The sequence below is a fragment of the Chionomys nivalis genome, chromosome 1, assembly GCF_950005125.1.
Source record: "Chionomys nivalis chromosome 1, mChiNiv1.1, whole genome shotgun sequence".
NCBI classification, from domain to species: Eukaryota; Metazoa; Chordata; class Mammalia; order Rodentia; family Cricetidae; genus Chionomys; species Chionomys nivalis.
In genome coordinates, this window is record NC_080086.1 from 21,295,929 (window position 1) to 21,311,522 (window position 15,594).

Here is a 15,594-nt window from a genome sequence, read left to right on the forward strand (position 1 = left end):
GTGTAGCACTAATGTGTAAGCTTATGTTCTGCTCCTGAAACCCAACCTCTTTTGTCTGTCAAGTTCACCAATTGGTAACTCCCTTGATGTCAGAAACTCCCTTGTATGCTGTGATACCATTGGTTAATAAAGAAACTGCTTTGGACCTATTGCAGCGCTGAATAGGACAAGGCAGAAATTCTAAGCAGATAGAGGAGACATTACATGGAGACAGATGCTGCATACTGGACAGAACCTTACTGGTAGACCATAGCCACGAGGCAATACACAGATTAATAAAAATGGGGTATTTTTTTGTTATTGTTGTTTTTTGAGAAAGGGTTTCTATGCAGCTTTGGAAGCTGTCTTAGAAGTAGCTCTTGTAGACAGGCTGGCCTTGAACACGCAGAGATCCACCTGCCTCTGTCTCCTGAGTACTGGGATTAAAGATGTGTGCCACCACTGCCCGGCTAGAAATGGGTTCATTTAAGATATAAGAGCTAGCCAATAAGAAGCATGAGCTAATAGGCCAAGCAGTGCTGTAATAATAGTTTCTGTGTGATTATTTCAGGTCTGGGCAGTCAGGAAACAAACAAGTGGCCTCCAACTACACCCCATATCATTGAGCTTCATAAAAATCTTGTCTCCCTCACCACCTATACTTACCACTCAATCCTCACCTGAGGGGGAGACACCCCATGTACACAAATAAAAATAGCATGCTTTGAATAATTTGGTCATGAAGATTTGGGTCAGTGATCTTTCTCCTCCAATCTCTGAGATTAACCTGTACTGTAAATAAGATTATTAAAAATGCTAAATGCAAACTAATTTCAATATGAGGAAGGAATCATTTATTTTAGAAAGGGTCATGCTGTTTATCTGAAATAAAGTGGATTGAAAAAAAGAGGGGATGCTAAATGAACTAAGAGCAGAACACTAAAAAATGCTATTTTCCTAAATGAGATAATCTTGCATGGCCTCTGGTGGCATTGTGGGCAAGGGATGTTAACAAGGCTTGAAGAGGCAGTACAGACCATGGCCAAAGCCATGAACATCAGCATGGCCTCCAGTGGTAGCACAGAGCACAGAAGCCCACAGAGTCCCTGGTGGTAACAGGAGTCATGGTATCCAATGGCCCCTAGCAGCATCTCAGTCTACAGACACTAACATGGCCTCAGGGGACAGCACAGACCACTAATATCAACATAGCCGTGCACAGACCAAGAACACCCATATGGTCTCCAGAAACAGCATGGTCCATGGGTATCAACACAGATTTGTCATGGTCCAGCTTCGACAAAAATACCTCTTGCCAGGGTAGGGGCATGGGGGTTCGAAATATAAGAATATGAAGACACATGAAAAATAATAATTCAGAAGCCATAGAAAAGTACAGGAGGGTATATCAGTGAATACTGAAATAACCCACATTTATTTTTCCCAAAGTTTTTATACCCAATAAAATGGGGGTAGGGAGGTGGAGAGAGAATGTAACGAAAAACTTTGTATACCTGATAGAAAGGACAACTCAAACAGTTAATTCCTTTAACACTTTGAGACATCAAATCATTAGCATTTTGTTGTTTAAGCAGTGAAGCTGCCTTACACCATGAATCCTGAATACAGCAACTGCCCAGGTGACCTCATAGTTATAAAAGAAGGAGCAGAAGTACATTTGCATATCCTGCCCACCTGTCAGGATTGAATGGACCTACTTGTCTGGGCTATCTTAATGTCAAAACAATTAAGTAATCACATGCTGAGTTGGAACATGCAAATATGCTTGGCAGCTACTTTGAGCAACCTACAACTCTCTAACCATCAGACAAGGTGGAAACAGGCTCACATTTTTGGGCCTCCACACAACCTGTAGAGGTAGACAGAACCAGTACAGCTGCAGCCGTAGCATGCACCATGTACAGCAACATGGCATATGGTGGCAGCACACACCATGGAGGTTTTTTGAGATGGCCCAAACCAGAAAATACACTACTCTCCTTGGGCATCCCACCATTCCTCAGAGGCAGGCTGGTCATGGGGGTGCATTAGGGGGCAGAGCCTGTGAGAGATCCAGGCCGCTATTTACCATCCTGCCAGTGTTAGGTTTTTTGAGGTCCAATCAAGAAAATAAAAGGTCTCCATTACAGACATACTGATGTTTCTCAGAGACAGGGTGATCTTACACTATCACTAGCACCGGTCTGGGATATGCTCTTGTTGCCCAGAGACAAGGGGATCTTTCCGATGGGCAGGGTATCTGGGGGCAGAATCCACTGGAGCTCCAGGTCTCTGCACATCTCTGTGCCCCCAATGAAGGCAATTTAGGTATGCTGAAGGCAGCTGCACAGCAGTGGAGATTCCAGGTTTAGAAGAAAAAAGAAAGAAAAACCCACCCTACGAGTCACCATCTTAAATCAATCTTCAAATATTTTTTAAAAGGTTCTGATAACAGAAATTACATACATGCCAAGGCACATTTACTGGAGATAGAGCCATTCTTTCTGCCACTCTTCCCTGACTTTTTAAAAACAGCAGGGCCTCACTCCAGCTCTGGCTTGGGTTGCAGCAGCTGTTGCACCCAGGTCTGAGGCTCCTCCTTGGTGACTGCAGACCTGTGATGCAGCCTGCTGCAGGATTCCCAGGGCTGTGGGGAGAGAGTGCAGGAGAGACTCCACTCCTCTGTCTCCCTCTAGCCCTCTGCAGGAGCCCTGTGTTTCACCCATCCTGACTCAATCCTGTCACTGTTTGTTCGTTTGTTTTGAGGGGGGATTGAGAAAGGGTTTCTGTGTGTAGCTTTGGAGCCTGTCCTGGCACTTGTTCTTTAGACCAGGCTGGCCTCAAACTCACAGCAATCCACCTGCCTCTGCCTCCCAAGTGCTGGGATTAAAAGCATCTGCCACCACTGCCCAGCTCCTCTCTTCATTTTTTTTATTTATTTTTTATTTTTGTTTTTGATTGTTTTCCTCCCTTCATTTTTAAAAGTACCTGTCATTCAAAGGAAAAGTTAATGAAAAAATTTCATTGTCTGGCCATAAAAGTGGGGGTCACTAATACTGATGTGATTGTAATTCATATGGCCAACCCATAGCAAAACACTTATTTAATTTAGAATCACCCATACTCTCCCTGATGGAGGAAGGTCATTGGTTAAAAAATGAAGAAACTGCTTGACCCTCATAGGTTAGAACATAGGTGGGTGGAGTAAACAGAACAAAATGCTGGGAGGAAGAGGAAGTGAGCTCAGACGCCTTAGCCCTGCTCTCTGGGGCAGATGCGATGAAGCTCCGACCCAGGATGGACGTAGGTTAGAAATTTCCTGGTAACCACACCTTGGGGTGCTACATACATGAATAGAAATGGGCCAAGCAGTGTTTAAATGAATAGAGTTTGTGTGTTGTTAATTTGGGGCATAAGCTAGCAAGGTGACCAGGAGCTGGGGCGGCAGGAACGCAGCCCGCAGCTCCTTTTACAACTCCCAAGTAGCTGTAAGTACAGTCGTCTGTGATAATTTTCACCAATAATGTCACCACAGAATATGAATTGCTTGTGATATTTATATAAGATAAAAAAATAATGCTGTAACTGTAGATGACATATTACAGATCTCTCATGATTACTTTGACACACTCTCTACACAAGCTGTGGATCTAATAAGTATGGTTGTTGGGTTTGCTACAAATCCACCTCCTATGTATGTAGTCCCTGCCACTGCTGATCCCTCTGTCACTCAGGTAGGCATGGTTTCCATTTCCTCGGATGAGAACCCTAAAACAAAAAACAAACAAAATTTCTGCAGAGTCGGCCACTGCATTCCCCCCAGCAATGATATCTCACTCGTGTCCACTGCCTGTTTATAGCACAAATCACAGAAAGGCAGAGGCCATGAGGAACAACCAGCACTAGTGTTACACCCAGTGACTTTTCTATTCTCAGGGTTCCATTTGGAGACCATACCTTTGTCACTTATCCATGTTGGACCCTGTACTGTGTGTACAAAGCATTTGACTGCTGCTCTCTGCCATGTTCACATGAACTTCATTCAGCCATGGGTAGCATTGCAAGGGGGGTTTTCAATTCTATCTTGAAGAATTTCTCACATGTATGAAAGGGGGAGAAAATGCACTTAGTAATCTCTAAAGGTCTTTAATAATGGACATTCACTGTTCCAGTGAAATGGGTCTGTTCAAAATGGCTATGCTCACATCCAAGTGCTGTCCTGGGTGCCCTTTGATGATGACACTTTAGAGAAGGTTCCCAAAACCCATGGAGTCTCTGCTTCAGTGACAGAAGCAGCTGTGCACACAGCTGTCTGACAAGTTCTGTCCAGCAGTTCTGCAGTGGCTTCCTGGGGTTTCAGACCCCTTAGTGGCCATCAGCAGTTCTGGCTGCATCCCACAAGGGCAGTTATCAGCAGGGAGAGATTTCCAAGTGCTGAGAGCAGACAGCATCTACCCCAGATGTCATCATCAGGATAAAGATTTGGAGTGAAACAACACTAGGTGACTCTGACAGATGTGAATTTGCTGGGATGTGGATACTGGGGACTCCATGTAACACAACCAGACCCAAGGCACACCTCCAGCCCAAGGGTTTCTCCCTTTCTAGTTCATTTCTCTTCACATGACTCAGCCTTTCACCTTACACAACAACTCACACAATCACAACACTTGAACACAGTAAAAGAAAAAGCTTTCTGAAAACATACAAGTTTTTATATTCAGTGTTGTCTGTCCACATCCAAGGCTGCTCTGATGACTCTCTGTGCAGTCCGATCCAGGCAGGAGAATACCCATTTTTTCTATATAGGAAATCCTGTCAAAAACACAGAAAGCAAATACATGTGTCTCTCAGTTTCAGGTGAGCCTTGAGTCTCTGTCCTACAGCCTCCTCTTGGGATGGTAGCAGGTTTGAACTGAGGGCCAGGAACTTTAGAGCCGAAATAACCCTCAGTTCTCAGTGAATGCATTTTCCTGTCATAAACCATAGTAAACTGACAGCTACCCATTTCTCTGGGGCTGTAAAAGTCCCTTGTTAAGTCTGTAATTACAGTTATTAACAGTTGTCACCTTAAGTTTGCAACACCTGCCAGCTCAGACAAAGACCTGTATGACCACCATGATTCTCAAATGTATGTTTGGCCTTGCACATTGACTATTAGCAATATAGGAGAGAATATCTTTGGAATGTCTCAGTGCTACAGTCAGATGTGTTACCTACCATCACAAATGGCACATGCTAACATGTACCCCATGTGCCCAGTGCCTAGGGTGGAACCTTCCTCATGTTTCAGCTTTAAGCTCTCTATCTCAAGGCAATACATATTCCACATGAGCAAACAACAAACCAACTCCCGATCCATTCTTACCAGCTCCTCCGGACTGTCAACTTGAGTTAGATTAGCCTCCAGCTCCATGCAGGAGGTCTGGCTGGATGTCCAGTTACTTGTGTCCTCAGAAAAATAAAAACATTTACTTCCATATGTAATCCAGTCTCTTGGGCAGGTAACATTCCCAGCTTCAGGGCTCACAATGGCCGGGGTTATTTTTCTCACTAAAATATACACAATGCAAATACATATCATAAATAAACATTTCTGTGTCTCATCTATTTGGCTAAGCATTCACTCTCCACTGTGAGGTGTGTGTTTGACTGTAGCTTTCATTTCTGATCACTAAGAACTCCTCCTAGCATGGTGGTCTCCCATCAAGAACCTTCATGTAGGACTCTAAGGATATGCTTGTCTTTTTTGTATTTTGAGTTTGCAGACAGAATCTCTCTATGTCCCCCTTCCTTGCCTGGATCTCACTCTGTGAACTATACTTATCTGAATGCATTTTATAGCCCTATTCATTGCTTATGGGCCCTTTCTGCATCCTGTCCTTCCTTGTCACCTTACATCACTCTTCCTTGTTCTCCTTTCTACATGTTACACCACGCTCACACTCAGAGATGATCACACTGTACATTATAGGCTGGGACATGCATATGAGGGAGTGCATGGGGTCTCTTTCTTTCAGAATTCCTGGCTGTGCCTCCTGGGTGCAAGGACTAAAGACACCATACCCTAAACAAATCATAGTCATTATCCTACTAGGACTCTTCCTGATGGCTGGAATTCTACAGGTTCCTTTCCTATGATCCTGCATCACATCCTAACCAAATAGAGGAAACGCCTCGCTTCTCTGGATTTGAATATGGCAAAATACCAGCATGCACAACATGGCGTGATCTAATAGTTTTGATACCAAAACTTTGAATGAGGCCTTCCTGGTATCATGTCATGTATACACTAAATCCATATGAATATATGCTGACTCTCATTAGAAGCTTTCAGAATGGCAATTATCAAGAAATCTCACTGCAGATGTCAGAACTCTGCAGAAATAGGGAGACTTATTCACTGTTGGTGGGAGTATAAACTGATAAATCCAGTATTGAGACTCCTTTAAAGTACAAACAGACCTTTTGTGACTCAGCTATGCCATTCCTGGGCATATGTGAGAGAACGCTACATCATAACACAGAGACTTGCACATCCATGTCTACTGCTGCCCCATGTACAATAGCAGCAAAATGGATCTGACCTAGATGTCCATCAACTGATGAACAGATAATGGAAATGTGGTACATGTGTAAAACAGAAAGTTATTCAGACATAAAGAAATTGAAACTTGTAGAAAAGTTGGGGATCTACAAAGTAAAATATTAAATGAAGTCACACAAACTCAGCAAGAAAGAGACCCCATGCACTCCCTCATATGCTTGTCCCAGCCTGGGATGAGTAGTGTGAACAGCTGTGATTGTGGGCATGGTGTAAAACTTAGACAGGAGAACAAGGAAGGGTGATGTAAGGTGACAAGGAAGGACAGGATGCAGCAAGGGTCCATAAGCCAATAATAGGGCTATAAAGAGCATTGTTTTTCTACTTTCAACTTTCCTGGTATTTTATGCCAATTTGTGGCTGATAAGTGTATAAAAACGCAAATACAGTGAAAGTCTAAACCATAACCAAAGCTTTATGACTTCAGGATGTCTTTTCTAACTGTGTGGTAGTTCAGTGAGATATACAGGAATTGGGACTTGGCCAGCGTTTGAGTGTCTATGTTAACGGAGCAGTGTGATGTGTTCATTGGTGGGTCTATCACGATAGAGTAATGTGTGTGTGTGTGTGTGTGTGTGTGTGTGTGTAAGAATTTCCAAATGCAGGACTTGTTAAAAAGTAACATTTTTCTTTCATAAATTTGCCTTTTTCTTCCAATAACAGATAAGAACAAATGCATGGCTCTTTTCAAGGGCTAGTGAACCTAGAAATAAGTGATTGCTAAGAAATATTAAATACTAGAAACGACCCACACACATTTTTTAGTGGAAGGCAATTTGGTATAGCTGTCCCCAGCTCTTATGCCCAGTACCACGAGGCTTTAATGAAAGGAACAAATGCAATGGCACTGAGGACAACTGTCAATTCGTTTCATCTGAGTCTTTTCAGAGATACATAACAGTTTAGGTTACACTGCATAAGTCTTGTAAGCATGTGTTTCCCTGTTTGACTTGTGTATTATTCATTGCCGTGGCTAACGTTGATTTTATAAAACAATATCATGAATTATTTACTCCATCTATTGCAAGAAAGTTGTAAAGATTTTATCACATTATTCAGAATAGTCTAAAACTAGAAGCTTGGGATCACATGTGTCTGGAATAATCTACTTAGTATTTTCACACCATAGTTGAAGATGGTAACATAAACCATGGGTTGTGGGGGTTTTCTACCTCCCCAAGCATACCACTCTTCACTGCCCTCACTGCCCCTAGCTCTTCCTTTGAATTTTCCTCTCCTTGATCTCTGCCTCAAATAGTTTTCCCAGGTGAACATGTTTCCTATATCTCTCTAGAGGTTGCTGAATGTGCTCTTCCCAGGGATGCTGAGCCTGGTCTCCTGTGCACACCACAGCCTGTGCTGTTCCTTCACTATATCTTCCGCCTAGACCCTAAGTTCCCAGAGAACAAGAATTTCCCGTGCGTTTTCTCTCTGCCCTTCCCACAGTGCCGGGCTCTCAGGGCTCAGTAAGTATAACTGACAGTGTGGATGTGGACAGAATGCTGCAGGATCTGGAGAATGTCACTCACCTAACAAAAAAACAAAAGGTGCAATCACAGCTCCAATGAGGACGATGATCACTGCATGGCGGAGGCAAAGCCTAGCAAGAGACACGGGGGAGATGATTCCGAGACATTTTTCTTGGAGCTTTTTACCTGAAAAATATTAATATAAGAATGCCAACTTGGAGAATTTCTTAAGAAAAATTAAAGAAAATTAGCACAAACATCCACTTACAATCCCCTACAAGTATCTGAAAGAGTGCCTTTCAAAGAAGGGCCTGGTCCATAAAGGATGGCCATGGAAGAAAGAAGACTAGAGATGCTAGAAACAGAACTTCCCAGGGGTCTTCTGGTTACTGAACTGAGGCTGTATCATGAAAGGACAGGAACCTAAAGGAGTGAGGATCACAGTGAAAAACAACAACAGTCAGCTGGATTTCTCTTCAGAAAGTGCTCTGGTTAGGAGTAATGAAAACATTAGGGAAAACTCAGTGTAAATAGACCTATTAACACACTAAGAAAAGAGGAAAATAGAAATATCAATACACAGCAAAATAATGCTAAAATAGGAATTAGAGCAACTCCCTGAACCCTATAAAAGTTATCAATTAAAAACAAAGCAATAAATCCAACAACACTCGGCTTCATTCCCAAGGGTGCAGTTATTTATGCTTTCCAAGCAATCAGGAGCAGGAGTAGGATGTCTGCTCTCTGTTCCAGGATGACTTCACAGGAGGTCCATCAAGGGTAAAGAAATAGGGTCACGAAGCTGGAAAATTCCTCAGGACTTAAAATGACTCTTCCACAGGACACAGGTTCAATTCCCAGTGCTCACAAGGTCGCTTACAACTGTGCCAACTCCAGTTCCAGGGCACTCATCGCCCTCTATAGGTACCAGGCACTCATGTTAAGAACAAACGTGCAGGCAAAACAACCATATACATAAGATTCTTAAAGAAATAAAAGAAGGTTTACACTTCTTGAAAACAGATGAAGGGTTTCTCATCACAGATGATGCAATTCTATCTGCATAAAAATTATGACAAATCTATAAATGACTACTGAATATAAAATATGAATTTACAAAGCTGCAAGATACAATGTAAATGCAAGATGCATGGTAAAGTCAGTTGTATTTTCTTGTCAAATGGAAATTAAAGTCTAAGACAGCACCATTTACAGTAATGACAGAAACCATAAAATTATAAAGCTAAAAAAGGTTCATAATCAGCACAATAATTAACAACATTTAAAGTTATGAAGAAATCAGGACAGGGCTAGACTGTTGGGTCAGTTGTTAAGAGCACTTGTTGCTCTAGCAGAGGACCTGGGTTTGATTACAGCACCCACATAGTAGCCTACAACCATCTATAATTCCAGTTTCTGGCATCTGACATCCTTTCCTGACCTTGGTGTGCACTGGAATGCATGTGATGCACAGATATTTATGCAGGCAAAACACTCATATGCATGAAAATTTTAACATAAATAAGGAAAGAAATCAAGACAGATCTAAACACATAATTGTTCTGAGATATTTGCTCACACTCACACTCCAAGACTGCCAATAAAGTTTAACATTGAATCAGGGGAAGAGCTAGTGACTAGCTGACCAGAATTAGCCATAGAGGTTTTGGAGGACCCAGGATACAAATAGAGAGACATAGGAAGTGGTAGGAAGGGGTTGAGAAAGGTTTGCAAGCCCTTTTGTATCTAGAAAGGAGAGAGAGAGGTCACTGGACACTTATCTACTGCTTCTCTGATCAATAAGAGTTTTACCCCATTATCTGACTCCCAAGTTTTATTCAATAACAGAACAATATAAGAAGTAAAGGCTTCACATGATAAAACGGAATACTCAATATTGCTCATGTGTAAACAACTCCTGAACTAGTTTATATATGCAACACAGTATCACTACCTGGTGAAGGGGGAAGTGATTGACTTCAGAAAAAAAAAAAAAAAACATAGCACCAAATTATTAAAAAATACTGAGAATGGGCTGGAGAGATGGCTCAGAGGTTAAGAGCATTGCCTGCTCTTGCAAAGGTCTTGAGTTCAATTCCCAGCAAACATATGGTGGCTCACAACCATCTGTAATGGGATCTGGTGCCCTCTTCTGGCCTGCAGGCATACATGGAAAGAATGCTCTGTATACATAATAAATAAAGATTTAAAAAATACTAAGAAAACTAAAAAGAATCTAGAATATCCAAAAATTATTCTGAAGAAGGGTCAAATTCAGAAAGATCATACTGCCTCATCTCATGATTTATGAGAACAGAAATAAAGACAGCCTGGTGCTAGTAAACAAGTAGACAGAACAATATAGCAGAAAATAAGACTCCAGAAATGATATCAGGCACTCATCGTCAACAGATATTTAACAGAGATATATAGTTTTTAGACAGGGAGAGTGTGGCATCGCTCCAGTATGTGCTACTGAAACAACCTGGTATCTGTCTGCTGAAAACAAGACTCAAGATGAACTGTAGACCCGAGCACGAAACTCAATATTGTAAAGTCATTGGATTCTTTAAAAAGTGGGGAGGATGTTGGTGAACTTGTCTTGGGCAAAAAAAAAAAAAAATCACTAAATAACAGGAGGTTGATGAATTAGATGCTGATGTGAATCTAAAGTCTTTCTCAGGGAGGCGAACCTATGCAGCCAGTATGAGGCTGTTTGTACATGAAGTCTACAATATGGTGATGTGCCCCCATCCTACCCACATACCCCATGCTGGAAGGAAAGCCTGCATTTAAGGTTTAAGAAAAAAAAAAGAAATCTTTATGATCATATTTGTAGCAGTATTAAGGATCAGTGTAAAAAAAAAAAAAAAAAAAAAAAAAAAACGGAACATTTGCGATCACTCAAATGTCCCCAAGCTGATGACAAGGTAAACACACCCTCTCTACAAAAGAGACAAGTTGGACCACAAGCCTGTACTTGCCTAGTTCTTATTCCACTTTACCAAGGGAAATGTCCCCAAAGCTTCTGACTCAAAACATTCCTATACTAATCAGCAAGCTTAGGGCAGTGAGCCACAAAAAAAACTGCTCCTTCTGACTAACTTTAGAAAAGAACCAATCACTCCAACTGCTCTAACCAGCTTCCTCCTCTTACTTCACCACAAGTTTCCTGCCAGCTTTTCATAACTTCTTTGTATAACATTTGACTATGTGGTGTGTTTCCAGGCTTCTAAATTCAGAGTACTGTTTCTGTATCAGTGGAGCTGTGGATACAGTGTTAGAATCTCACCAGCAGTGTATCTGACATGCTGTTGTCTGAAGAGCATTGTCTGAAGAGCAGAATGTAATGCTGAGACAATGTGAGAGAAGACAAGTGTGAAGTCTCTGCTTCAAGGATCCATTTTTTGGCATTCTGGAAAAGTAAGTGTGTAAGGGCTGGGGACAGAGGTATAAAGACTCTGCAAGTGGGAATGGGGAAGTTTGGGGAGGGGTGGAGGGGTCTCTATGTCCTTTATAAACTATTGTTTTAGATTCATTTCATGTGTGTTACTGTTTTGTTTGGACTTATGTATATATGTGTGCTACATGCATGCCTAGTGTTAGGAGACCTCTGAAATATGTATTGGATCCCTGGATTAGGAGTTAGGGGTATGTATGTGAGCCACCGTATGGGCTCTCTTAGAGGCAGGGCTGCTGAGTGGCAGGCTTTCTGAGGGGACTGGGCCTGGAATGGGAGGTGTAAGACCAGAGTGTGGATGGGGCCCCTACCTAGAGATACCCAACAGGAGTATGGATCACAATTTCCCCATTTATTCACCTATAAATGTAGATAGGTTCCAAGTACTGGTTTTTGTGAACAGTGTTTGTAGTCAGAGACTGCTTGTTCATTTCTGGGCCTCCCAGACCCAAAATAATCACACAGAGACTGTATTGATTGTAATACTGTGTTACTGGTAGGATTCAGTCATTATGCTGGACCCTGTCATCTGGGAGGATGAACCCAGGCAGTACCCCGGCCAGCCCAGGTCCCAATGGCTGTTGTGTCACTACCTAGTCTGTATTTAGTTGCTATCTCTTTAAGAGACAAGCTCTGCCAACTATTGATTTCTTTCCAGCTCGGCCTGCATGGAGTATTTGGCTCCTACCTGCATCCAGGCCCCTTGGCCCACCATGGTCTCTCTCCCGTCATTTTACAACACTTAAAATAATATACAATTAAGTACAAATATCTCTTGGGGAGGTAGAGAGGAAGTAGACAATATTTTCAATAAAGCCGTGTCAGATCTGGTGTTAAAAGGCACAGTGGGATGAGTACAGCCCACCATAACGTGCAGTGCTTCTAAAAGTAGCTGAGGAGTTTAATATATTCACCTTTAAGAAATTTTCCTAATGTGATCTCTCTGCCAACGCAAAAATCCCAATTAGCCAAATCACGTTATTAAATAATATCCAGGTTTAATGGGATTTAATAGGATTCCTGCGCTCTGGGGTGCTCCCGAGGGGGAACCAAGAGGCCACAAATGTCACTACCAGGAGGAAGGAAAAGAGACCACGAGGGAACGTTCTGGGGAAGCAGTTTAGGTAGACTGCTGGAGTTGTCAAGATTTTGGCAGGCTGTCTTGACCCTCCTCCAAGGAGGGGTCAAAGCTAGGAGGGCACAGGGACAGGTCCTCCAAAGATGGAGAGCTTAGACTGGGACTTACATTCACCATAATAAAGCAACGTGTATGTTCATTTTAATGGATGAATCATAAAACATTGAGCTGTGAGCTGTTCGATCTGGTTCACCAGCAGGGGGCCCCACTGGCAGGAGAAAAAGCTTCCCATGACTTTGTTTTAAGCAGCCCTAGGCTTTGTCTCAGTTCTGGAAAGTGAAGAAGAAGCCGCCATCTTGGTAGTTCACCATCTTTATTGCTTAGTCATGGGCTCTCTTAAGGCCTTCACGGAATTTATCTAGCCCCTAATCCTTCAGAAATACTTGGTATACCTGAGAAACAGTAGTATTGTTCGTGAGCTTTCTCTTCTGGTCAGAGGAGCCAGAGGAGGTGAAAGCATCAGAGAGGCTGCAGTGAGTTCGAGAGAGCTGGGTCTGCAGACAGGAAATGAGAACGTGAAACTGTCAGAGAAGCTGCAGAGAATTCAAGAGAGCTGGGTCTCCAACTTTCACCTAAGTCAGCTGCTTTATGGACTGGTCACTGCCGTGAGAACTTGGCTGCCATTTTCAGCCCATAGACAAGTCTGGAGAAGGAAGGAAAACTTTACTTTTTAATGTTCCTCAGCACATCAGGTGCTCGTTACCATGAGGAATATGTGACTTAGTGGCCCCTAAGTGCTTAGGCTCAACTCTTAAAGTCAGGACAACAGAGGACATGCCTGCTGCTCTACCACAAGGAAGGGCCTGGGTGTGTGCAGAGGAAGAGTCCTTTAGATGTGAACTGGATGGCACGGGATGGGGCCAAGGTATTCAAGGGAGGCCTGGTTAGAAGGCTTTCTTCTTCAGTTTGTCCCACACCTCCCAGACTAGTATTTACCACATCGGGGGCCTGTCCACCTAGAGGAACTTAGCCTGATCTCCTGAGGCTGTCACTAACTAGACCTTTAAGCTAACAATAAATGTGAATTCTGTTTTTCAAGAAATATTCTATTCCTAAACAAAAATATTAAAGTAGAGGTATAGTCATGTCTCAGCAGTGAAGAGCATTTGCTACCCTTGTAGAGAGAAGACTCGGTTCATTTCCAGCACCCACACAGGGGCTCACAATTGCCTAAGTCCAGGTCCAGGGGATTCAACACCTTCTTCTGACCCCTGTGGGCACCAAGCATGCACGTAGTGCACAGACAAGCAGGCAAAACACACATACACGTAAAATGGATTTTAAAAGTTTTAAGTTAAAGGGAAAGAGATTTAAAGAATGAAATAGAAACATTTTCCAAAATGAGAGGATACGGTTTTAAAACAGCAATCTCCAATGTCCTTTTCCCATCATTTACCATAACCTGAAAAAGAAGATGGATTTAGAGGTGGGATCAGTCTCCCATCCCCGACCTACTGAAAATCGTGGGATGCAGCACTAGGTAAAGTAGGACAGAGATTGTTCCCTGGTGCCACAGAATTCTTTAAGACCTGAAGGAGTACACCTGTGTCCTAAGGAAAGGGGAGAATTTCTGACAGCCTGGAGGTTAGGGATGAAAAAGCACACGCGGGTTGGGGGTGGGGAGATCCACTGTGGGAGCCCAGAAAAGAAGGTAGTGGGGAGGTGTGAGCAGGGGCACTTTAGGGGCACTGGATGGCAGCGACTTGCCTGAGCATGCCCAGGTTCCTCCAACCAGTCCTCTAGGAATCCGGACACCTACTGTGCTATAGGAACTCAGAAGAGCTGTTTATCTCTCCCTGCCATAGCAGGTATCTCACAATCAAGTATGCATGGCTGGGCCAGGGGGCTGTAAATGTCCCTCAAACTATGGGGAAATGTAATCTGATGGGCAGCTTCTTCAACCCTAACACCCACAACACAGGGCTACAGTTCTTTTAATCACAGTGAGTGAGGCAGCCTCATTGGCTACTTTAGTCAACACAGGCACTCTGTGCCTCACTCTGGCGGGAATTTAAAGAGCGCAGATTCAACAACTTCGCTGTTGGTTGCTCTTCCCCAAACATGTTTAAGTAACATTCGCCAAAACAGAATAATACGGAATTGCACTGCTGTGCTCCTACCCACCCCAGGGTTCCCCACCCGCTGCCTAGCCTATCTGGAGAGATGCCTGTGGCAAGCTAAAGGGAGGAAGATTCCACACCCCTGGTGAAGCTCCCCTTTTTCTCCCTTTAATTTAGTTAACGATTGATCAAATACGTACGGTTTTCTCCCACGCGACCCGGAGAGGTGGACTCCGCAGTTGACATTTTTATGAAGGCTATGCACCACCTTTGTCTTGATGAAGCAAAGAGACTCGGATGAATGAGATGGACTTCTGAAAACAGACCAAAAAAGCCTGTGGGCGTGGTTTAAATAGCTCTGCCCAGCTGCTCTGTGATTTGTTGCCTGATGAAATCATCCTGAGTATTCTCCCCTTTGACATTAAAAAAAAAAAAAAAAAAGTATTCTTGTAGGAACGGAATTACAAATTTGGAGAGGGACACTGCAGGAAATGTGTACCCTGGATGAAATGTGTCCTGCAAAGAAAATAAAGGGAACTTAGATTTGTAGATGTTTTAGATTTTGATAGTACAAAATGCTTTTAAATTAGAGCAAGTTCACACACTTTTCTCTGCTGCCAAGATAGTACGACAGGGGGGGGTTTCACTGTCCTGGGGAAATCAAACTAAAAAAAACAACTGCAAAAGGGTGAGATGTAATTGCCAGTCCCTTTTTGAGCCTTGTGAAAAGGGAAGTTTCTGGAAAGCAGCAGCATCTTCCACCGACCCTTCTACAAGGCTGATTGTCTTTCAGTGACCAGAGAGGATGTGCAAGCCTATGAGTTCAGAGCCACCTTTCAGCCTCTTTTTAAAAAATGTATATCGGAGAGGGGAGAGAAGGGAAG

General features: G+C 42.9%; 1 protein-coding gene across 1 annotated transcript; it reads right to left on the bottom strand.

Moving 5' to 3' along the window:
• Nucleotides 1-3,461: 3,461 nt before the first annotated feature.
• On the bottom strand, nucleotides 3,462-14,993 carry LOC130869777 (C-type lectin domain family 2 member E-like). The gene is made up of 5 exons (XM_057762209.1): nucleotides 14,911-14,993; nucleotides 8,113-8,238; nucleotides 5,348-5,532; nucleotides 4,688-4,794; nucleotides 3,462-3,747 (listed from the first exon to the last, which is right to left on the bottom strand). Exons 1-5 carry the CDS (start codon nucleotides 14,954-14,956, stop codon nucleotides 3,630-3,632), a joined length of 582 nt encoding a protein of 193 aa, XP_057618192.1. The 5' UTR covers nucleotides 14,957-14,993; the 3' UTR covers nucleotides 3,462-3,629.
• Nucleotides 14,994-15,594: the final 601 nt, after the last annotated feature.

Coding starts and splice junctions, on each gene's coding strand:
- LOC130869777 (XM_057762209.1), bottom strand. CDS start 14,956: ATGTCAACTGCGGAGTCCACCTCTCCGGGTCGCGTGGGAGAAAACC. Junction 5,533..8,112: donor ACCTTTTGTTTTTTTGTTAG/GTGAGTGACATT, acceptor TGTATATTTTAG/TGAGAAAAATAACCCCGGCC. Junction 4,795..5,347: donor TTGACAGTCCGGAGGAGCTG/GTAAGAATGGAT, acceptor TGTTTTTGACAG/GATTTCCTATATAGAAAAAA.